Source organism: Patiria miniata, unplaced genomic scaffold (genome assembly GCF_015706575.1).
Source record: "Patiria miniata isolate m_02_andy unplaced genomic scaffold, ASM1570657v1 HiC_scaffold_2, whole genome shotgun sequence".
NCBI lineage: Eukaryota > Metazoa > Echinodermata > Asteroidea > Valvatida > Asterinidae > Patiria > Patiria miniata.
In genome coordinates, this window is record NW_024037058.1 from 4,883,723 (window position 1) to 4,909,432 (window position 25,710).

The following is a 25,710-nucleotide window of genomic DNA, read 5'->3' on the forward strand; positions in this document are numbered from 1 at the left end:
AAAAGAGCCGTCGCATCGTAATTCAGTCAAAACAAGATGGCGGCGTACATGAAAGTTCGAGGGGTGTATTTGTCTTGAATAGTTTCGTCTCTGTCACTTCACGATAATTACACATCATGGGCCTGACATATCTCTTTCTGTATGGCTGTATCATTGCAGTTTGTATTCTCGTCCTGTCAAAGTGAGTTATCACATTGTTTTACTGCATTTTTTTCACTGACTGGCAAGCTGCCAATGCACTAAAGTAGCTCACAGACACAGTGCACCATGACTGAGTGCGCTGACATTATGACAGTGAGCAGCTTGTTGTGACAGGTAGGCCTAGCTCCATAAACATCTGTGGCGGTTGTGTGGTAACGGGCCCCCATTCCTAGTTGGCGATGTTTAAAACCAACTGAAACTAGTAGAATATTGTCGAAAGAGGGCATGTTTTGATTTATTTTTAGGCACTTAGGCAAAACAATCACGTCAAGACGAGGAGATGCTGCTTATCTTTATTGTTAATTCTTTGTCAAAATTGAATCAAGATCAGTTCCTAGCCACTGCTCACTAACAATGACGGTCTTGTGTCATACTCATAGAATGGCTCAACCACATCAAGGAAAGTGGAAGTGAAAAAGCATGACAAGCTAAAAAAAAAAAGGTGCATTCCATAAACAAAATCTTGGTGCGCTTTTACATGACAAAAAAGAACAAATTATTACAATTACTTAAAAGTAGTACAAAATTATCTAAAAATTTAAATACAATAAAATACAATAATCCTGTGCATTTCAAAATGAACGAAATTCCCTAGAGGAGCATGCAACAAAATGCTTAGTTACTGCTGACAAAGTGAGTGTAATTATGTGCTTATAATCCACGGACTTGGCACACGTATTTAATATGCACTGGAAGTTACTTCCCAAGTTACGTAGCATTATTGAATACATGGGTTGATCAATCTATGGCCCATCGCTGGACTTGGTACAGCAATGGTGGTGTTCAAAGGAAAGTCCTTGACTACATCTCATGTGACAGACCCATCTGTCTCTCCATCTGCATCCTCACGTGCCACCGTACATGGAGACCTGGCCAAGCGTGTCTCTCAGGCTTTGCTTTGCCGCCTGGTGCTGTGCTTTACCGCCATGTCCCATGTGCTGGGATTCCCTTAATTAACCCTAACCCACCTCACTCCTCCAAAATCCTCCTGGCGGTTGTGGAGGATTCTAGAGGATTGAGGATGAATGGTGATTGAATCAAATGAGGATTCTGGAGGATTGAGGATGAATAGTGATTGAAGCACATGAGGATTTTGGAGGATTGAGGATGAATGGTGATTGAAGCACAAGAGGATTTTGGAGGATTGAGGATGAATGCATTTTGAGGCAGGACTGTCTGATGATTTTGAAGGATTTGGCATTGGGTTATCCTTCATTTAAACACGAGTGCAAAATTTTGGGATGAGGAGGATTTTGGAGGATTGAGGATGAATGCATTTTGAGGCAGGACTGTCTGACAATTTTGAAAAATTTAGGCAGTTGCAAAATTTTGGAGGATTTTGCAGGATTGAGGATGGTTGTAAGCAACAAGGGCCTAGGGGGTTAGGGTTAATCCATAACTACACAGCTGAAGTCATTCAAACGTTTGACAGCTTCGGACTTACTGTACACCCCCGATCCACAACCCTTTAAGTGCCCTTTAATTTGATCGGTTTTGTTCTCACCATATCAAGTCTGTGTTTGGGGTGCCCAAGGTGCGACCCCACTCTCGGTGCCCGACCCCGTACTCCTTTCCAGCAAATGAGGCAACACAGTTCCTCATCACCCCGCTGACTATTGTAGATGAGGGGCACAACAAACTTGCTGCCGACATTGGTCTTGCTATGGATAACTACACCCTTCCTGGACACCTATCGCAACCGTAATGAAAGAGCTTTCCAGCAGAAAGACAGTGCCGTTTGTTCGTCCAGCATTCCTTCCCACGTGCTGTACTTTCTCGGGAGGTTGCCTTTTCGCAGCCCGTAGCTGGCCTAAGTCAACCCGCACTGTTTACAACAGCTGACTACGGCATTTCCATAAGTGGTGTCAAGGACATTCGGTGGATCCCCTTGTTACAACTCTGACTGAGGTTGGCGACTTTCTGCTCTACCTTTTCCAGTGTGGTCTTGCCATGCAGACTAAAAATTACTGCTCAGCGATTGCAGCTTTACCCCCCTTACACATCTACTCAAAGGCATGTTCTTATCATGCACCCCCCCCCCCTTGACACACCCTGCGTCTATTATGCCCTCAAGTGGTATATGCATCAGATGGCAACAATTCGTGGTGATTGTTAGGCCCTGCTCTTTACCATAGTGTCACCGCATCGTCCTGCCTCTGGCGATACAATCGCTAGCTGGATTGTGACTGCCATAAGTTCAGCGTAGACCAATTGGCTTGATCCTCCTGTCAGATTGCACACCCCTGAGGTCCACATTGTGTCCACCTCCTCTGCCTTCTTTAACCCTAACCCTCCAGGGTATTTTGGCTAGAATCCCTGCCAAACGCAGCAACATTTACAAGTCTTAGCCTGCTCAGTGTAGCAAAATCCATCAGGTCAAAATTCTCCAGGCCAAACTGCCTCAGAGTCTGTGGTTCCTGAACGCAGCAGGATACAACTGTGGCATTGTTCAATGGGACTAGCTCTCATCGTCACAGGAGCGGCCGTTTATGCACTGGTGTTGGTAGCTGAATGAACCAAAGAGCACCAGACTTTTCCACCTGATGCACTGTGTTGCGTCTGGCAGGGTTAGGGTTAATGGCATACCACTCAAAGATATGTAAGGAGCATGTTGGAAGTCTGCCAGCACCTTCACAACCTGCTACTTCAGGAACGTTCTGCAGTCTGAAGGCAAAACTGTTTGAGCTGCTCTCCTCCCTACTGCCCCAGCGGCACAATCTCTCCTTTGCTGGCACCCCAGAGTCCCGACCAATGAGGGCCTAATTCAGGTTTCCCTGGTTCTCTTTGGTGGGTATTCACCCTTATGGCTGATGCTTCCTTGCAGTCCGCCTTCCAGATCGTTCACATTCACGTTGTAAACTAGAACCCACCTGCCTTTAATTGTGCTACTCTGCATACATGTATTTAGTAGTGCTCTACAGGTAAGATGAGTGTGGTAAAAATTTGGTGCAAGTTTGCCGAAATGACTGGGAAGTTTAAACTTGGGATATTTCCAGGGATTGGATTGTTTTCCAATGCCACACAAGGTTGAACCCCGAGTCATACCTCTACTGAAGAAGATTTGACACAAACGTATCTGCACAATAAATCTATATCATACTATATCAATGACAGTTGTACACAGACTTGAAACGCGAAATTGTATTATACATGGAATATATGTATTGGTATGGCTGCATTTTTAATAACAGGACATTTTTTTTTCCTTTGTAGAATTTGTGCTGGTATTCTGTCCAAAGTACTGAGCCATCTCTTAAAGAAAGATGTGAGCATTGACTACATTGGCTTCTTCTCTCTCAAGAATGTCTCTGTACAGCTGCACAAAAGCAGTGTGGTAAGTGACATGTACATTTATATCACCTTAAAAAGAAAAATTGTTAAGAAAAAAAATGTACTAGGGGCAAAGTTGCAGCTGTGAAATGAATATCTTGGCGCACTATCACACCATAATTTGAAATATAAGTTTGTCACAATTGTTGTCACAATAGTCAAGTCCATCCTAAGTCCTCACAAATCAATCACAATTCCTCCAATCTCAAGTCAAGTCACAAGCCCTTCTAATGAACTGTTATAAGACGTTCCATTGGTCCCTGTTTAATACTTGAAACTGGACGCGTGATTTACTTCTAACCGGACTTGTGATGGACTTGCGACATCAGGTGCTTTTTATTATGCAAATCATAAGTTTTGAATCCACAGGGTGAATACTCCATTTTGTAAAAATTAAGCACTTTTAATATGTTCCTTATTGTAATTGATACCAATTTCAGTTGTTCTTGCTTCAAGGGATATTTGTATAGCTTTGCGTTTCTTAAGCATTTCTGAGAATGTTCTTGCAAATCTTAGGATAAAAATTTATTCAAAAACAAAAGCAAGAAGCCTTTTAGGTTGGAGGGGAGGCGAGGGCAGAACAAGACTTTTCTCAACAATTGTAGAGTTATTCATAAGATGCATTTGGTCGGGTGATCTAAATTGATATTAGGGTTTTTGCCCTTCACCCCGACGCATATTCATCTTGAGAATAGTTTAATTGCGGAACCCGCTGCTACATGTACATCAGGTTCAAACCAGCCAACCAATCCCGCACGCTTGGTGGTCGAGTGGTAAGACGTCCGCACTAGAAAGTAGGAGATTGTTGGTTTGAGTCCCACCCGAGTGATTTTTTTCCAACTTTCACTCAGGAGGTAAAACACTGAGAGATTAAAGTGTTTATACGTCGGTGAAGGGCAAAAAAACCTATTGCATTGTAAGAATCTTAAGTTTGATTTTTAACAAGAAATATTCCCTTTTGAGTTTTTGCATGCATATGAATAAATTGTTAAAATGTTATCACAGGTTCTTGATGACATTTGGATATCCTGGCGACTTTTCAACCCCAGCCAAAAGTAAGTTCCTAATCTTACCTGAACCCTTTCCTTTCCAAAGACCATTATATGGAATGAAATTCCTCCAAAAGTTATTCGCAAAGCATCTTCAGCCCAACTTAGAGGATTTCTAGTCAGCATTCTAAGATTCTGAGATTCCAGAAAACACTGCAATGTTTGGGGTTTATCATACTCGCAGCTCTACTGTTAAGGCACTGGCAGTCATCCACTAGTTCCTCGATTCTTCAAAGAAAAGATAAAATTGGAAAGAAACTGAAAACTGTTAGTATGAAGCCAAAACTCTGTATTTTTTAACAGTTAACAGGGACGAATTAAATGGAAACAACTTGAGAATAAAAAGGGGATGGACAGACGCGATAATCACAAAACAGCACAGAATACACAAATGTGCCAGCCCAATACATCCACCACCACAGCAACGTTTTTCAGAGACTCAGAATGAGGTTGTAATAATCATTTTAGATTATTATTTACATTCATATTCTTTTGTGTTTCATTGAAGCTACCGGATGGCATTGCACCTGGGTGACGTGAGGGTGCGTGCTGAAATGCAGAACGATCAAGAAAGAACTCCACAACCCGAGAGGGGTGAAAAATCTGTCAAGTCTGGTAGAAAAGGTTTGTTTTGATCACTGAAATCTAATCTCGAGAATGGTCATTCCATGAAAGTGGATCCTTAAGACTGATACAAAAGTTCAATTTATCAGTTTTTTCCCAATCACCAGAGTTATATTTTGCTGTTTTGTCTGTTCCTAGGATCATCATTCCTGAATTCCAGCTATTTCATATCAGGAATTCGGTTCCTTACAAAGGTAAGTTGGCTAAATGTTGTTAAGAAAAAGCGTTGTAGAAGGTTTTGTTGAGGTTTAGAAACATGTTTATCTGTGGAGTGATTTTGGAATATTATTCAGTGTGATAAATCTTTTGTAGCCTAATAATGGCACTGTTAACATGCTGGTACCTACCATTATTGGTACCTAAGGTACTGCATTGTTATTATCCTTGCTGATTTTGGGGGAGTGTGGCCTAATTGTAAGGGTTTGTGACTCAGGATCAGAGGGTCATGGGTTCGAATCCAGCTGCTGGCCATATGTTGTGTCCATGGGCAAGCCACTTTATCCCCACTTGCCTCTCTCCACTCAGGAGTATGAATGGGTACCGGCATTAGCTGGGGAGTAACCTGTGATGGACTAGCATCCCGTCCAGGGGGAATAGAAATATTCTCTGTCGTTTCATGCTACTGAAACCAGAGATAAACGCCGGCCTGATGGGCCACATTGGCTCGTGACAAACTTTACTATTTTGTCTATAAAAAAACCCTGGCCACTTCGTCTCCCTTGGGAATAAACAGCTGCTGCCATTTTGTCACAAATGGCTTAAAATGTAACAGTTACATTGTTATTTTTCATACGCAGATGATGTGTCTGAAAGTGGAAGCCTTGAACATCATGTTACTGAATGCTATGGGAACAGACTCATTACTGCATGTCACCATCAAGAACATATCACTGGCTGGCGCCGCACTCACAGAGCAGTAAGAATCCTTCAGTTGATCAACATGAAAAGCTGGACAAAAGCCCCGTATTTAGTTGAATGAGGTTCCCATCAAGAGTAAACACAATGTTCCAGAGGTTGCCAAATGCGGCGTTTCAAAATATTTACACTTGTTATATTTGAATGCTCTGTGTCAAAAAAGTCCACATAATGGCTGAAGTTCATAGAGAAAACATGGAAAAAACCTTGTTTCTTTAGTGCTGATATTTGCCTTGCCTTATTAAAGTGTTGTTAAGGAAAACAGGTTTTAAAACTCCACATGGGACGCACTTGAGGAGAAAGGGTTCCTATAGTTGTTCTTCGGACCTTTCTGCGGTCATCATAAGGACCACAATTTCTTGCTTTTACCATCAGCTTCCAGTTTTTTTTTTTTTTTTATTATGCAGAGTTATCGCGACTGATCTGGAAGTGCAGCAGATATCACTCCGAATGCTTCGCAGTGCTAACTCAGTGAGTAGAACCTGATATTAAAATAACAATTTTGATGATTCAGGGATCAGGATGAGGCATACCCCAAGACTATTTTTTTGGCAGAGGGATGCCATCGATGTTAATGTTTGTAACTCCTTATTTTTAATGTCTAACTTTAACTTGTATTTAACTTGATTGTACTGCGCCTATGAGCAAAATTGATTTGGATATATGGCGCTATATAAATGTCATTATTTATTATGTACAATGTGCCCCCTATTAAAGGCATGCCTCTCTCCAACACCCCCACCCCCACCCTTAAAAGAGTGGGTAGAAAGAAAGAAATCTTTGACCTTGTGGTTGGCAATCCCATTAAAAAAACACACCAAAAACCTTGTACTAACCCTGACCCTGCCAGATGCAACACAGTGCATCAGGTGGAAAAGTGTGGTGCACTTTGATGCATTCTACTGTCAACACCAGTGCATAAACGGCCACTTCTGAGACAATGAGAGCTAGTCCCATAGAACAATGCCTCAGCTGTACCCTGCTGCGTTTTGGGACCACAGACTCTGAGGCAGTTTGGCCTTGAGACTTTTTGCCTGATGGATCTTGCTGCACTGGTCAGGCTTGTCACATAAGCCCGGTTCATACTTCACGCGAATGCAAATGCGAAGCAAATGTGATGTCATGGCACGTTCGCTGCGAAATTCGCCATATTCAACTTTTATGAAGTCGCAGCACGAATACTTGCCATGACGTCACAAATTCACGTTCACTTTCGCTTTCGCGCCGAGTATGAACCGGGCTTTTGACAAGTGTTGCATGTTGCTGCGTTTGGCAGGGTTTCTAGCCAAAATACCCTGGAGGGTTAGGATTAATAAAAGATTTCTTCAATTTCACACAGGATGCAGGAGAGCAGTCCCACACCGCACAAGCCTCCACCAGCCTGAAAGTATCCCTGCAGCTGGACTTGATCCTGAAGAAAATCCTGGTAGGTGAACCCTGTAGAACATTGGAGTTTTAAAAAAATTTTAAGAAAATGTCTGAGAAATTAAAGATATAGTCCATCATTTGTAATTTGTGCATTTTGTTCGTTTGAAGCAACAAAAGTGTTCAAAATCTAATGAAGGATACTGAACAACTAACCTGATGAGGTTTTAGCTCAGCTTCAGCTGTATATTCCGAGAAAAACAGCATTCTAGGATCTCAATTTCAAATCAAAAGTTGCTGAATCATGTTTTGAATTGGGCCTGAATTCAGCGTCCGAGATGCGTTCTCACTGAGTCGATTGCAGCTGTACGCGATGTCGCGCACTGATCCGACGAATTATAGCAACCGCGCACGCGTGTGCGTCGTGCCAATGCTTGCGCGCGCTTCGCCGAATAACAAGACGCACCGTTGGAAAGGCCTTCTTTCGTTGATTACTTCAAAATGACAGCTTGCCAGAAAGAATAATTTCACAGGGAGTTTAGTCCCCTTACTATCTTTCAACCAAGTATGTTTTTCAACAATACTTACGCCAGTTACTTTTCAGATGGCTGCAAATGATGGACTATAGCTTTAAGGCTTTGAATATCGTTGTGGTAGTGGAGTTACATGTGCTTGTGATGGGTCACATGTCATTTATTACCGTGAGTGATTTTTTGTTTGTTTTTTTTGCAGGGTATTTCTGTCAATGTTGGAAGCCCAAGAGTGTCATTACTAGATGGTAAGTTATTACTAGAAACTCTTTGGAGACATCGTTTCATTTTTTCTTGTTAACGATATAGCTTGTTGGATTTTGGTGGATTGGGTAGGATTTGTTGAGTCTTTCATCTTCTTCATCAGCAATTATTTTCCCTGCAGGTTTCATGACACAGATTCTTCCAACATTTCCCAGGAAGACAGCACCTAGTGGTGAGTTTTCCCCATAGCATTGAAAGATTCCTTTTGGGCAATTCTATGGTTACTCACGTTACATTTTTTGATGTACCTTTGAGTTTCCTTGGGCTGTAATTACCTTACTGAAAAGGTTTAATAACCCATGGTAGATAGAGTAGACCTAGACCTACCTACATGTAAGCACCAAAGATGACATCCAGAAAAATGTGTTATGTACGATAAACAAGACGCACAAAATCGGTTACTGATGTTACGAAAATGTAACGTGAGTAACCATGGAATTGCCCATTTACTTATTGATGTGCTGAAACATAATTGGACCTGTTTATCCCAACCCCAAATGCAAAAAAAAAATAATCATAATTTTAGTGTCATTGCACCAACAGTAGAGCTGCTACAACTCGTTAGATTTGGGGTTGTAGTTTAGCACCAGTAATAGATACATTGCACTCTAGTCTCTAGTGGAAAAATCTGGTGTTCGAGTTGTTGATATTTTGGATCCAGTAACAATTTGTTCAAGCAACAGTTGTATACACTTAATCAGAAGTGTGAAAAGTAAAAAAATCTTGAGAAAGATAAAACCTTTCCATGGAAACCTGCCGGAGTCTTGTCTAAGCTGAAGTTATTTTTGAGCTGATGATTATCAGTGAAAACAAAGTGCCCAAAATACTCCTGGTTTTAAATCTGATCATTTCTTTTTCAAAAAAGCATTAAACGACAACTTTTTTTTGGTATGTATGTCAACCTGAGTACGTAAACTTGGACTTGGGAACTTGCCAGATAGTATTGATTGAAAAACTTAATTCAAATACCAGAGATACCCTATTACTTAGAATTTCTTTTTCAAAACATGATTGATTTGAAAATTAACATTTTGGTAGACCCACAAGAGCATAGAGAGCTACAGCAGCAGAAACCTTTTGAAGAAAAACTCAGAGCTGTTATACAAAAACTACCGAGGGTGAGTAGTTAGTCACAGTTGATTTTAATAAAGAACATATTATAAAAGGTACCGGTACTTAACCCTAACAGAACTCAACCCATCAAACCCCAACAGCATGTTTTGTTGGAATCTGTCGGGATGGGTACAGTACCCCTAAACTGACAGTCTTTTACATTGGGTTGGCACACTTCCAGAAAATAAGTCAGAAATATGTGTGTGCAGTTTCCCATATATTGTTGGAATTTGCCAGGATGGGTATGGTTCCTAGTAAATCATGCCAGGGAGTTAGGGTTAATATGATGGGGATAGTGATTTTATTCATGGTGGTGACTGCGCTAAGTGTGGTGATGGTAGTGATGATTGTGGTGATGGTGATTATGATTGTGACGGTGAATATGATTCTGATGATAAAGGTGATAATGATGATGAGATGATGGTGGTGGTGGTAATAATTCTGGTGATTGTGGTCATGGTAGTGATGGAGCATTGAAATAGTGCTATGAGCAGCCTTTGTGCTTTTACTCGCACCTAAGTTTTGATGTACAGCACCGTACTTGTTTGCACCACACCGATTGTGAGTTCACAGTCACCCTTCCAGTTTAGCTCAGAGAGCTGCTATAGGATGTCAACTACTGAAGACTGAAGGCCATTGGTGCCAAGATGCCACAATGTCTGTGCCATTGACTTGATAGTTGGTTGCATGCACTCCACAATGCACTGGTATTCAAACTAAAAAAATCAAGCATGCTAAAGTCCTCTTCACTGCCAGTCATGAGTTTCCAAACACTGTCATCTGCATTGAGACTATCATTAAAAGTAATTGTAGTTATCAATTTGCATTTAGTATCTAAGTCTTTAATATTTGTATCGCAGGATGCCAAGTTACAGATTGACGATATTGACTGCCAAGTTATGATCCAGAGTGAACAAAGGTTTGTGCTAATGAAGTTTTTTCCCTCGTACCATCACATGGGCTCCGAAATGCCCTAGATTTTCATAGATATTCTCCTTAGTCATTATATCCAATATAGTGACCAGGTATACATATTTTCCTCATGTAATATCTGCAACAAAAAGGTCATAATCTTTCATAAATATTCCCCGTAGTCATATTCCTTGTGACAAAGAGTCACAATTTTGAATAGATTGTACACTACCTAGGTAGTAAGGGTGGCGGATGATACATTATCACTTGATGACACCAGGTCATTTGACCGGTAGCCAGCCTTTTTAATTTAGATGTGAATTATGGATAACCTTCCTAGCAACCTGCCATAGAGCAGTCTTGTAAAATTTGTTTTGCTTTGTTTTGCTTTGTTTTGCTTTGTTGTTCGGTAAAGGCAATAAACAAAATTTCCTGATTTTTAATTTTGTTTTTATTTATAACACTATTTACACAATTGTATTATCAGGCGCCTAACTTTAACAACCAAGCAGCTCTTAGTAACCGCTGATGTCGACAGTGACAAGCTGATATCATGCACCAAGACCAAAGATCTCTTGTTGCCAGGAATCTCCTGCTTGCTCAAGCTTACAGGTAAATATATGCATAATTTTGCATAATTATGCATAATTTTGCATAACTCGGCATAAATTTAAACAGTTGCTTTCTCTTGTACACATTGCATTCCCTTGCAAAGTAAGTTTTGTTTTATTGAGAAATGAATTTCCCCACTCAATTAAATCTTGGAAGTGTATAGGCGATTTTTCAAAAAAGGGCTCATTTAGGGCAAGAAGAGGCATTTTTTAGTAGAAGTTGGTAACATAGCTATGGTACCTATTTCGGGGGTGCTCAATCCGAAAATTATGGTTACCAAGCTGGATTTTTTTCGGATCATTTTCGGATTCAGCACCCCGAAATTAGGTAAAATAGCTATGTTACCAACTTCTACTCGCAAATGCCTCTTCGTGTAAAATATCGCCTAGTCTATAGTGTTTTGTTTAGTAAACTCAATATTAGTACTAAGAATGTTCAAGCCAGGATTATTGAACTGTGTGGAATTAATCAAATGGGTTGGGTGTAGTTTGTTGACAAGAACATTATGTTAGTCAAAATTATAAAAGTTTTTCATGTTTTACCTTGTATTTGATACCTGTTCAGATGTTCAGATGAATAATATGCAATCTCTGAAGCTACTTTCACTGAATGACATATCCGTGTCACTACAGGTGAGACGTTTGCTTTTAACTTTGCCTACTTAATCGGCTAATGAAATTATATAATGTAATAATATTTCTTTTGGATGCTTTTGACTTTTTATCATGACATGGCAAATGAACATGGCACCCATGGCACGGTGATAAAACTACCGCACATAAAATTAAATAACATGCTTATGAGTTGTCGGCCTTGTGTATCTTTAACAAGTGATGGCAGAGAAAAGCCACTGTACAAGGTGAGTAAAAAAAAACGAAACCCAAATGTCGGGACTGTTGTTTTATTGAAGTTCTGCAAGTAGCACTTTCAAAATCTAGGACATGAAAGCCCAATTCATAAGCTTTCTTTTAGTACAAGAATCATGCACTTTTCAAATTACGGAATTCTAAACACAACCACCATTTTAAAGTTCTGTCCACGGATCACAAAAAAAGTGTGTGTTCTTTCAACAAAACGAACACAATTCACACACATCCCTATGTGATTTGTTTTCCTTTTGCTGAAAGAACACTGAACTTGTTTGTGATCCGTGGACAGAACCTTAAAACGTTGGTTGTGTTTAAAATTCTGTAACTTGAAAAGTACATGATCGATTTGAGTGATTCTTGTACTAAAAGAAAGCTTATGAATTGGGCTTTCATATCCTAGATTTTGAAAGTGCTACATGCAGAACTCCACTAAAACAATGGTCCCAAAATTTGGGTTTCATTTTTTTTTACTCACCCTGTAGTACAGTATTCTTTCAGCTGCAGCAGCAGCAGTAGTGTATGGAATATCCTCTTGCACAGCAAGAGTCTATGATATGCAAGCAGATTCGGCGTCTAATTTTGCAAAACAAGACTGCGTCTTGACCTCGATATTCTGACCATTCAGCGGGCGCCGTCTGTCGGGTCTTCCGTAATCCGTTGTTGGATTACCAAAACGTAGCAGCCAAATTGACCAATCAACAGCTTAGTCCACATTTCTGATCGAAATGACGTCACACTTTCTAAAGCCGACTCTGAATGGCTGGCGTATGGGGTTGCATAAAATTTGCATTGCTCACATGTATCAGACACTGGTTATGCTAATGGAGTCTTATATAGCGCACGTATTTACCAACAATTAGGTACTCAAGGCGCTGGAAATTATGTCAAGTATTAAAGAAAGGTAAATAAAGTTTATGAGAAATATGAGACCCATTATGTAGCACCTTATAATGGTTTACAAGGTGCTGCGGCGCACATTGCAGCCACTGCCAGAAACACCGGGGCAAACCCCTTCTCTTAGCGATGTGTAACTGGGTTCTTTAACGTGCATTACACAACACACGGGACCTACGGCTTTACGTCCCATCCAAAGGACGAAGCAATAATGGTAAAGTGCCTTGCTCAAAAGCACAAGCACCATGTTCCCACGGTCAGGATTCGAACCCATACACCACGGCACACGATTTGAACACCGTAACCATTGGACCACAGCGCCCCACATGGTTATGAATAGGGCTTCGTTTGATAACGGTTGAGGCTACAGCAGTAGCATACAGATATCATCTTTGGTGTTCCACTCACATAAAGTTGAAAATCTGTTTGTTCCACAATCTTTATGTTTGCCTCACCTTTCCTGTATCTTGGTCTTGGTTGGTTCTTCTCCTAAGGACTCCGCAGGGGGGCAAACCCCTTCTCTTAATAGTGATAAGTGTTACTGGGTTCTTTTACGTGCATTGCAATTAACACATGGGACCTACGGCTTAACGTCCCATCCGAAGGACGAAGCTATAATGGTTAAGTGCCTTGTCTTGTCTTGTCTTGATGAATACTGCACTGACACCCCTTCTCAGGGGTCACACAGCAGGGTATACACATCCTTCCTGCCAGAAACACCGGGGCAAACCCCTTCTCTTAGCGATAAGCGTTTCTGGGTTCTTTTACGTGCATTAGGCCTTATACAACACACGGGACCTACAGCTTTGCGTCCCATCCGAAGGACGAAGCAATAATGGTTAAGTGCCTTGCTTAAGGGCACAAGTGTCCGCGCCCGAGCTCGAACCCACGTCACTGTTGCCTCTGAAACACCAGAGCATGGGTCCTGTGCTCTTAACCGCTAGGCCATCACACTCCACAATTGGAGTGCTTAAGGGCACAAGTGTCCACCCGGTGGGCTCGAACCCACGCGACTGTTGCCTCTGAAACACCAGAGCATGAGTCCAGTGCTCTTAACTGCCAGGCCACGACACTCCACTCATTTATTGTTACATTTTCTTTCATTGATAGCTACGTGAGACTGGTGTATACTCAGACCTGGCCCTGAGGCATTGTCATGTCCTCTACCATGACGAAGAGATGATGTTTTGGTTGACAACCATCCAGGAACAAATAAAACAGCGCAAGGCAAGACAGGGAATTGTTATCCCTACAAGACCCACAATTGTCAGCCATCCAGAACCTCCAAAAGCATCGTGAGTTTTGATTCCTTTCTAAACACATGAGCACCTGTACTACATTGTGTTACATTGTATTTATTCTCCGATGAATCCATGAAACTATAGACAAATCCGGCAGCAGCCATTTTCTGCGGTGGCACCAGGCTTGCGTGAGTCGCGCTCAGGTAGTACGCACGCACTCCGGCTCCTTCAACCAATAGGGTTACCAAGATGCACGCATGCCTCGTCTTAAAGAAAGAGTGCAGCATGTGCACGAGCGTGGCACCAGACTCGTGTGAGTCGCGCTCAGGTAGTGCACACGCACTCTGGGCTCCTTCCACAAATAGGAATACCAAAATGTGTGTGTGTACCTCATCTTTAAAGAGGTTGTGGAATGCTCGAAGAAATTTCCGTCATTTTTCGGGTATATGTAGCCTAAGGTGTGATGAAATAAAAACGACTATTGTGTCTGTCATGAAATGAGTACAAAGGGTACTTTTGAGAGCTGTTTTTCAGGTCCTGTTTCGACCCGAACGTGCAATTTGTGTAAAAGTTGTCGTTGGGGGCAGCAAACAAAACATAGTAAATCGTGACGTAATAAACAGAACTCGGGAGTCTGTCATTCATGACAGACACAATAGTCGTTTTTATTTCATCACACCTTAGGCTACATATACCCGAAAAATGACGGAAATGTCTTCGAGCATTCCACAACCTCTTTAGGAATGCGTGGAACATGCGTGTGAGCTTGACACCACCACAGTAAAAGCTTCTAATTCTGATCGCCGGATTCCACTACATGTATACAATGCAGGGTCATTTCAGGGTGGTACGAGTAACAGGCAGGGCAGTTTGGGGTAGTACGTAAAGGGAATTGTGACTTGTTTCTCATCTAGTTTTTTCAAGCTGGTGTAGACGAGCCATATCAAAGCTGTGGGTTGACTTCAATATTGCGCAAAGTGATGCACCATTTACAGTCTGCAATTTCCTAAACTAAACATCATTTTTTTCATTATTGAGTTGAAAAAAGAATTGACTAGGGCAAGATTAGAACCTTTGACCTCCAGAATACCATACCAAAGCTTCACGATCTGCAGCTCCAGCTTAAGACCCAGTTTCGGCCTTTGACCCAGCTTAACTGTTGGTTTTAACCAACTTGAGAATTTTGACAAACTTTGAGTTTCTGACCCAGCTTAGGTTTCTTTCAACATGTTCAACCGAAATAAGTTCCGCTTCATCTTTTGACATAGTTTTAGTTTTGTAGCCCAGCTTGAGTTGTATTCTTTTCTACCTATTGAGCAGTTTGACCTAGTTTTTGTTTTATCATACCGGTTGGTTTCATTCCACTGTCTGTAGTGCCATGTCTTTTTTTCCAACAGTGAAATTAAAATGAATGTAAAGCCCTGCGTTCAAAATGATGCACTGGTCACTTCTAAGGTTTGGATAGTGTCAAATGCTTATGGGAAGGATATTTTGAATTCACACTTTAAAGTAGAGTATTTGCAAAATATAAAAGCAATTTAAATAGTTGGCAATATAGCCTCATTTAGTACATGTAGTTTGCAGTAAATAATGTGATTTAGTGCATGAACTAAATGTCATTTCGTTCTTTGATTTGTTCCGTGATCTTTTACTTTTTCTATTGATTTATGATTTCAGAGGCACATCAAGTCTCCTCCAGGAGTTCACTTTGCCCTTTGACCTGACCCTTGACCTGAGTGACATGTCAGGTCACATGACATGGCCCAATGCTCCTGACTGTGCTGTTACCATAGCAACATTGAAGACTGGCACAAGAATCACATCGGATTCAGGTATGGAAATCAAACTTGCACCGCTCGTATTTCTTAACGTTTTAGTCATACATTCACTGTATTTTCAAATTGTCAACCATAAAATTATTTGTTTTAATACCCAAACTTTTTGTCCAATTAAATTTGTGAGCAACAATATTAAAACGAGAATGGGTATTTTTTGCAACTTTTTTGAAAAAAAAATTGGATTTCTCTGAGTAGTCGAAATTGCCCAAAATACCTACAGTCGAACACCTTGATAACAAGGTCCTTGGGACTTTACAAATTATACTGTTAAACTTGCTTGTTTTTAATTTTATTTAGTAGAAATTTTTGCTTTTGTGAAATATAAAAAACCTTATGATTAGGCCCCCCCCAAAAAAGTCTCCGGTCTCTGGTATGCGCGCGCGTCGCCGTAGCCATGCGTGTCGGCAAAATGAAAAAGTTTTTTTTTCAATGAAAGATGATGTCTCAAAACCGCCAAACTCACTGGTTTGACTGGAATCCTGCTGCTGCACAATTTTAATGTGTTTTTAGATTGGGTTATGGTCGAGAATAAGCTTTATGTGGCCTCTCTGGACTCCTATATATTTGCACTAAGTTTAGTCGGGCACCATTTGCAGTCATCAGCCAACATTTGAAGCAAAAAAATCACGTAAATAAAAAAAAAAAGCCGCGTCGCCGCACCACTTTTTGGGCAAGCTCCATACCAGAAACCGGAGACTTTTTTTTGGGCCTTAGTACCCTTTTAAATTCTGTAAGCATCACTTTCAATCTGCAAAATTAAAAGTAAAATCCTGATATTGATTATTTCTTAGTCTGTAGCTGAGAAAACAAATTATCAAAATTTCAATTTTGTTTTTTTAGGATCAACTCCAAAGAAGCCACTCAGATATATTAGGTAAGTGATCTGCTTTTACTACTTGGGGGGTCAAATGAATCTTTAACTCTAACCTTCCCAAATCCTTTTGGCACAAGTGGGGGATTTTGAAGGATTGAGGCTGTATGGCAAAAGTGTTTACTTGATTTTGTAGGATGCGTTGTACCAAGGTCAAGGCTGTACCTTGTGTTGTTTATGGTCATCTAGACTACTTCTTTTTATTCATTGTACACTGTGTCAAAGATTTTTAAATGTTAAAGGATAATTTGGATTTTTAAACTTCCTCATCCTAATATCCCAAATTATATTCCAAATTTTACTGTGGATTCTTATTCCCTTCCCGAATAATGTAGCCTTTCCCTTCCCACCATATGTCCTTTTCCCCTACCACTCACCAAATTTCTTACTGCATCTTAATGTGTTAAACATGTAATTGTTGATTTGCTATTTTATCAATTTTGGGGTCTTAAAATTAGCTTTATAGTATAATTGTAATGATTACTTTTTAGTATTTTTAAATTAACCCTAACGTACCTAAATCCATCAAAATCCACCCCCCTGTTTCGGGGGATTTCGGCGGATTCAGGATACCTCCATATTGTACAAACTGGGGGATTTTGATGAACTCAGGATTCGAAGCCTAGCGGAACTGGCAGATTTTGATGGATTCAGGATACCTCCATTTTGAGCTATTGGGGGACTTTGATGGATTCAGGATCTCAACAGTTTAACTCTTTGCAATGTTTGTGGTCAAGTAAATACTGCTGGCACTAGCCCTGCCAAGTCTGTCACATACTGTACAAACATGTACACACATGTACTGGGTGGACTTGCATGGAGGGTCACGTGCTGGAGGAAAGATACAAATAATGCGCGAAAACGTGACGAACGCAATGCTGTTTACGCGCAAAGAACACCATGTGCATCGCTAATAATTATGTGTGCGCATCGCGTAAATACTCGTTGCGCATTTCTTGCTTCGCGCGTGTTGAGCTAGGTCACGTGCTGGAGGAAAGATACATTTAGCTCCATTACTTTACCTTAATTTGTTGCGCGTCTATGAGAGACAACCAAAATGGCAGAGATTTATCGCACAGTGACTGGGCGCGTGTGGACGCAATGCCGATCTAGTCTTTTCATGCTGGGGTCGCCATGCATTGGTGTATTTTGATGGATCCTATGCAACAACACACATCACAATTTTCATGCGAGCATGGTATCCTGAATCCGTCAAAATCCACCAGAAATTTAGGTGATGGATTTTGAAGACTCTATGGAAAAACATGCTGTATGTTTTTTTATGCCACCATGGTATCCTGAATCCGCCAGAATCCATCAAGACTTTTGCTGGTGGATTCTGGCGGATTCAGGATACCTCCAGAATCTACACTGGGGGATTCTGATGGATTCAGGATACCAGTATTTTTTGCATGACAAAATTGGTGGATTTTGGCGGATTCAGGATACTTTCTAGTAAAAGAGCCCCAGGAGTTAGGGTTAATGCATTATATATTGTTACAGCTTCACACGATTCCGCTATAGGTGGCGAGAAAGCTGATTTAATAAACCATTTAAGAATGAATGAATGATAATCATCCGCACTGCCTCAATGTAACCGTGATTGTCGGAGGATTTTGAAGGATTGAGGCAGTGATCACCCTTCCAATGAACACATTCATTTACTTTATTTCTCTGGAGAAACAGTAAAAACCAACACATACAAATTAAAGGACAACAACAGAAAACAAGAACCTAACAGCTCTTGAAGGATCGCCCTAAAGAGACAAAAGTCTTTGTCGAGGGGCTCTCCTGACTAAAAGGAGAAATAACAGATGATTTTGGAGGATTGAGGCTGTATGCAATTTTTACATGGAGGTAGTTGGAGGATTTTGCATCCCAGCAATGAACACTGAAGTTACAAAATCTAAACGAATCTTCATCCACTATACTCGAATTTGATACATTTCCATAAACATGGAAGTAGATTCCAAGTTTCTGAAATAATTCACCCATCGTGTCACAATCTACAAAATCCTCCAGCAGGCATTGTCTATATGTGTCTATGGTTTGATAGTTAGGTTTTGATTGTTTGCTTTTAACTAAAGCTACATGTATTTGTCAACAATGAATATTGTTCAAGTTGAAATGCTTATCTTTTTTAGAAATAAATAAGAGTGTGATATACAGCGTGTGTCAATAAAAACGCAGGATTCAAAGCGATTTTTTTTTCTGAGAAAATTATGCTACTGGTGTGCCTAATTTGATAAGGATTTGATTGTCCATAATTTCATCTTTGACAAGATTTTTGTTTGGTGGAATTTGGACTTTTGGTTCAAAAGTTATGACAAGTTTTGTGAAGCCCTTCTGAAGCGGGTTGGTCTGATTCAATGACCTTAACACAACGACCAGTTATGTACAATGCAGGTATGCATTGAAGACAATTAAACCAGAACAAAACTTTCTTTGAAACAACTGATGATAAGTATCACTTAAATTTAATAACTGGACTATCATTGTTTCAAAGCATCATGAATTATTGACTAATAACATTGATTGTGGACTAAAGGATTATGTAAGCCTAATCCTGCCACACATGTCCTTCTTTGTGATCCACAAATACTTTCACCTGTACTGAATTCAAACCTTTCATTAGGTATGTGTGATTTCACAAATCAGACCAGCTTGGAATTTATAACCCTTCTTCAATGTACTCTATCTCTGGACAGGATTGTCCAAATGAGATGGGATAAAAAGCATAGTGAAGAGAAGGAAAGGTACTTTGAAAAGAAGGTTAACATTATGATGAATAGGGGTGGTTTATATTCTTAATATTTTTGTTTCTAATCCTGCGTTTTTATTGACACACGCTGTAGTTTATTGAGATCATCTTCCTCATTATTCAAAGGTGCAATATGCAAGGAGATCGTATCTTCTGTCAGGTTGGTGATGCTGTCCGTACTCCCAATGGAGTCACGATGTCCTCCAGACACACATGGGGCACACCATTAGCCATCAACAACATCAAAATGAAGGTACACAATAAAGAAACGCTTTCTTAGCTGTTTAAGTATACACACCAAAACAGCTATTGATTTTTGCCATTTTGTTTCCTTTTTTTTTAAATTCTTCTTTTTCCATTTAACATAGGATTTGAAATGTTGTAAATACATAGTCACCAATATGTTATACATGGAAATGAATATGACGTCATCATGTGAGTTTGATTGATTTCTAAATTTCGTTAATTTATAAACACCAAATTCACTTCTACACAGCCCAATATGTTTTGGAACCATTTATGTACATCAGCCTTGGATGAAACTCCTTCATGACAGATGTCACTAAAACAATTGTCAAAACAGCTATATGTTCACAACCAAAATTCTAGTTTTTACCCGATATTCATACATTCCGGGGACATGCGTTTAACTTGTTCCTATTGGTCGAGAGCCTGTCACGTGGTTGGTTCAAAACACCAGTGGTGGTGCTTAAACATCCGTTTCTACACTGCTGAGAGATGTTTTGCAACTGTTTACGCAACCCAGCACACTGTGCCAAGTTCACACAGTACGTACAGCATGGACAACACGAACTGATAGTACATTCTTTAAACAGTTGCCTGAGTACTTACGTGACTTCTTGGTACGCGCACCTTTAAAATGACCTGAACATGGATAGCAATAATGGTATGACAAATATCATTGGAAGTTTGTCAATTAGTCAATTTTTGTATGGTTGTTGACCGAAAAGGTCAAAATGACTTGGGCCTTTATTGATAACAAGGTCCCTTACCAGTTTTAAAGCCCATAATTTATATTCTACCCACCTAGGATCATTTTGCACGGGGGTTACTGTAAAGACATTATTTTTGTCTCTTTTTTTTTTGCCAAACAACACCCAAATGAACTTCTAAAACTTCACTTTTGTTTGAATGTTCTCTATTTCTTCCTCAGGTGAATTTCACACCTTACTCTATTGACGTGGACGGTGCAGTGAACTCCTTACAGCTTGAGTCTTGTCTGGAGCTACACTCCGTCGTGGAGCACATCTTAAAGGTCACTCGGGGTCAGGAGGTCAAAGGTCAAGGCTCGGAGAGGCAGAAGGTCACTGTGGAGGCTGGATTAGGTCCCAAGCACCGGACCCAGAGAGTCAATTTGAGACTTAGCGACTTCAATGCCTTCGTCTGCAGTGACTTGAAAGGTATAAACATCCAACTCTCAGAATTTTGCCTTTTAAATTGGAAACTTTGCCTTTTAAAGCTGGAAACTTTGCCTTTTAAAGCTGGAAACTGTGCATTTTGAAAGCTGGAAACTTTGCTTTTTAAAGCTTGAGACTTTTCCTTTTAAAATTGGAAACTTTGCCTTTTAAAATTGAAAACTTTGCCTTTTAAAGTTGGAAACTTTGCCTTTTAAAGCTGGAAACTTTGCCTTTTAAAGCTGAAAACTTTGCCTTTTAAAGCTGGAAACTTTGCCTTTTAAAGCTGGAAACTTTGCTTTTTAAAGCTGGAAACTTTTCCTTTGGAAAACTGGAAACTTTTCTTTTTAAAGCTGACAACTTTGCCTTTTAAAGTTGGAAACTTTGCCTTTTAAAGCTGGAAACTTTGCCTTTTAAAGCTGGAAACTGTGCCTTTTAAAGCTGCAAACTTTGCCTTTCAAAGCTGGAAACTTTGCCTTTTTAAAAGCTGGAAGCTTTGCCTTTTAAAGCTGGAAACTTTGCCTTTTAAAGCTGGAAACTTTGCCTTTCAAAGCTGGAAACTGTGCCTTTCAAAGCTGGAAACTTTGCCTTTTAAAGCCTGAAACTTTGTTTCTCAAAACTTTGCCCTTTAAAGCTGGAAACTTGAATTTAAATTTAATCCTTGGAGAAACAGTAGTACAGTTTAAACAACAACTGGCGATGATATCTTAAATCAATTTAAAGAAAACTCAGAAAACAAGCAAAAAGTGATTTTGATAAAGATTATTTCAAGTTGATGAAAACTTAGTATTTGGTAAAAATGCAAAACGCTTCTTTATGCAGTTGAGCCACAAAAAGTTCAGATCAAATTTGTATTTTGCATGTAGCATTAAAGAAAAACAGAGATTAACCTAAACCCCCAGGCCCTTTTTGCTAGGAATCATCCAAAATCCTCCAAAATCCTCCAAATTTTGCACTTGTAAATGTTCACATGAAGGATACCCACTGCCTCAATCCTTCAAAATCCTCCAACAGCCCTGCCTCTCAAAATGAATTCATCCTCAATCCCCCAAAATCCTCCTCTTCTTCAAACACCATTCATCCTCTATCCTCCAAAATAAACCAGTACTGAACGTCAATGTGCCCACAATCCATCAAAAGTGTATGTTGCATTCAGCCTCGATCCTCCAAAACTGCCCGGAGGACTTTAGAGTGTTGAAGAGGGTTAAGGTTATAGCAAATAGAAGCTAGAGCTATAAACGCTTATAACAAGCAATTAACAAATAAGCTCAGTTTGTCAGTGGCTTTCGATGACTATGATATCTATAGCAAAAGTTTTACTGGATATCCAATGAGAAGTACTGTAATACCACGCAAGAATTTGATGACAAAGACAGCTAAAACATGAGTTTTATTCATTTACGTCCTCATGACAAGATGCCAAAGCGCTGTTGTATTTCATCAGCCTGGAAAAGGAAGTTTAAAAATAAAAATGAAATATCCAACTTGTTGACGATGAATTGGTTGATTGAGCTTGCAAGTATTAAAATGGATGAAATTTTTTCATCCGTGTGAATATTTGGTCAAGCCACTATTTTGTACACTTGCATTTTAACACTGTTTAAATATTATGTTCACGTACATAAAGAGTTTTTGTTTTTATTAAAATTTGTTAACAGAACGCATCATGTTAAGAGTTGACAGCGTGGAGGTTGACTCGGAGTCTGAAGGGAACTCAACTGCAGTCGTCATGGGAACCAAGTTACTTGTAGTTACAAAAGACAGCAAGGTATAAATGAAATTATAAATGAAAAGACAACAATCAAAACAAATACTACTAGGGCCCCTTACAAATTTGTTTGACATGAGGTATGAAAGTAAACCATTAACCCTAACCCCCTTGAGTGATTTACTAGGAACCTTCCTCACTCCTGCAAATTCCAACACCAAATGTTAACTCAACACCCAAACTGTTGGACTCTGATTATGGTGGTATGCCTGACCCCATGTAAAGCATAATCAGTTTACTAGTGCAGTCCTCACTCCAACAGATTCCAACAAACCCTTGTGTTGTTGTATGACTAGATGGGGATTGTTAGGGTTAAAAAAGTTGAAACTGGCATAAAATTGGTTGTTGTTTTCTTTCAATCCAGGCAGCTTCAGTAACAAACTGTCATTCTTTCAGGTCATTGATTGTGTAGCGTACATGTCACTTCCTGAAGCAATACTTGATGTGACTCTGATCAACCTGAAATATACAGCAGCATCAAAGGTAAGACATCCAGCCAGTTCTACACTGCCCTCTTAGAGTTGTGATAACAGAATTCCATGGGAGACCAAATTACGATCGCTTTTTTTTGAGCAGACAGACAAAACTTTGAAACCCTATCAAAGATTTTGACATCGGGGAATATTTTCCGGAATTCGCAGCTCGCTATACCTGATCCCGATGGTTAAAGGTGGCGAAACCAACAAGGAACCTGTGGGTGCCGATTGCGTGTGTTCAAATAAATTTCCTCTTTACAAAAAAAAAATGCTAAAGTGAACAATTTTCCAGCCTAAATGTGATTGAGGTGTATTGCTTTCTCAAAGATCTTGTCTATTCTTGCACATATTCAAAGTCAACTCACATTTGTAAAATCACAGCAAGTGTGTGAACAGCCAAAGTTTATCAAATGTCTTCACTTGCAAACTGTGCTGCATATACAGGGTGAGTAAAAAAAACAAACCCAAATGTCAGGACTATTGTTTTAGTGAAGTTCTGCATGTAGCACTTTCAAAATCTAAGAGATGAAAGCCCAATTCATGTGCTTTCTTTTAGTACAAGAATCATTCAAATCACTCATGTACTTTTCAAGTTATGGAAGTTTAAACACAACCACCGTTTTAAAGTACTATCCACGAATCACAAAAAGTTCAGTGTTCTTTCAGCAAAACGAAAACAAATCACATAGGGATATGTGTGAATTGTTTTGGTTTTGCTGAAAGAACGCACACTTTTTTGCACTTCATGATGTCAAAATACTTTCGCATCAATATTTGCATTCATGCGAAGTATGAACCGTCCCTATATTGCTTTGCTTGTAACTTATGGCTCAGCCATATTTTCTACCTGTTCCTAGAAATGAAACTTTCTGCCAATTCCCCCACCATCCTACCACACTGGTATGCCATTCAACAGTACCAGCTTCCAATACAGAAAGTGAATAATCATGTGTTAGTAATTGTTTTGCAAGGCTTTATGAATAAACATGCAAGAGCCTTCTTGTGATATTTCAGAAACACAAAGGGGTCGTTATTTGGTTTGGGTAAATTTGGGTAAATTCTAACGAGTTTAACAAAACCAAAAAGCACTTTCCTAATGTGACCACCAGATCTCAAAAAGGCCAATGGGTTGAGACATTTTAGATCAGTTAGCCTTGAACCTTTTTCCTTTTTCTGGTATGTGACAGACATTGAATGCTGTGATTGAGGAGACCTGTTGTGCCCGCTGGAATACCACGAATCACATGACCATGTACCATCACATCAAAGAGGTTGCCTTGTTTGGCCTGAAGGTCAAAGGTGAACACTTGTAACAATTGATGTGCAGAATTAACGCCTTTCTTTTCCTTTGATTTCTATTTGTGACATACCTTCAAATCTTTGGCTTCTGATATAAGTTACAAATTGCTTGGTATAGAAATACTCTGGGTTTTAATGAATGACTTAAATAAATTTAAGACTCTCCTGAAGACGGTCAGAGCATAGTCAGCATTCTGACCAGAACGTTGAGTTTATACCTCTGGTTCTTTTCAGAACCATTCTCTTAGTTGAGAAATTATTCGCACATGGTGTTTCTGTAAACCTTTCATTTATTAGAGTCTCCGCCATGCAAAGCCTCAAATCTTACTTAGTAGCTATGGATTTTGGTACTCTGTTTAATTTATAATGTGACTTGCTCTACCAAAAAGAGTGAACAGTTTTTGAAAATTTGGATTATTTATATTTTATTATATTTTAGTGTTTTGATAAGTGTATTACAAACCAATTTAAGTAGTGTGTTAGAACTAGTTTTAACGTTTTAAAGGCTAGAAATATGTAGATATTAAGTACTTCATTAAGTTTGTTGCAGTGAGTTTGCTATTTTTAAAAGCTGGTTTCTAAAATGACATTTTTCAAGCTCACTGAAAATTCAAAAATTTCTAGAAAGCATTTTTTTAATGATTAATATAAAATATGCTGAACAACAAACAAGATATTTTACAGAAGTATCCATGATATACCAAATGCAAGCTTATTTGATGTCCTTTTGTTTGTAAACTTAACTGATAATCAGTCACATTTGTATTTCATTTTAATCATTTCTTTGTTTGTTTACTTATATCATTTTTTTACCCAGGGTATGCCGGAACAATTTGAAACTGGTTTCCATTGGGTCACTGCAAACATTAAAAATTATTAAATAAAGTTAAGCAAAGTGAAAATTGCGAGGAAAAGTGCATGTTTGAGGCTAGGAACACTTTTACTTACAAACACAAGTACTATACAGATATTTACACAAATAATTTGGAACATTATTTGTAACAGTCCCCAATCCTCACAGTCATTAGTGGCTAGGGATGTGCATTGGAACCAGGTACCCGAGTTCCCGACCGTTAATGTCGGGAACCGGTTCCAGATTATGGAATCGAGTACCCGTAACCAACTTTACATATTACTTAGTAATTTCTCAGTCAATGAAAAAGAAATGTTTCGAATGTTAGTGGGAAAATTTCAAAATGAAAAACAGGATACATGGAAAACCAAAACCAATTTCACGTTGTATGATGCTTGCGAAAGTTGCAGTTTTCACCACATAGCTAAAGAGCTCACTGTGTACACTCTATCTAGGCGTATTGTCGCACCGATGTGTCAGTATTATCATGTGGACCTTTATGAACAATCT

The 25,710-nt window shown here is 39.5% G+C and overlaps 1 protein-coding gene across 1 annotated transcript; it reads left to right on the forward strand.

Annotated features, from left to right (window-relative positions):
• Positions 1–23: 23 nt before the first annotated feature.
• On the forward strand, positions 24–24,347 carry LOC119726128 (protein KIAA0100-like; the record flags this gene model as incomplete). The annotated part of the gene is given in 22 exon segments (XM_038197739.1): positions 24–181; positions 3,415–3,535; positions 4,537–4,586; positions 5,089–5,204; positions 5,343–5,398; positions 6,002–6,120; positions 6,527–6,590; positions 7,459–7,545; positions 8,217–8,262; positions 8,400–8,450; positions 9,317–9,396; positions 10,252–10,310; positions 10,791–10,915; positions 11,480–11,547; positions 13,789–13,973; positions 15,597–15,751; positions 16,598–16,631; positions 19,516–19,642; positions 20,564–20,810; positions 22,463–22,572; positions 22,969–23,055; positions 24,236–24,347. Coding segments are annotated over 22 exon segments (2,164 nt in total), but the record flags the coding sequence as incomplete, so codon positions are not given.
• Positions 24,348–25,710: the final 1,363 nt, after the last annotated feature.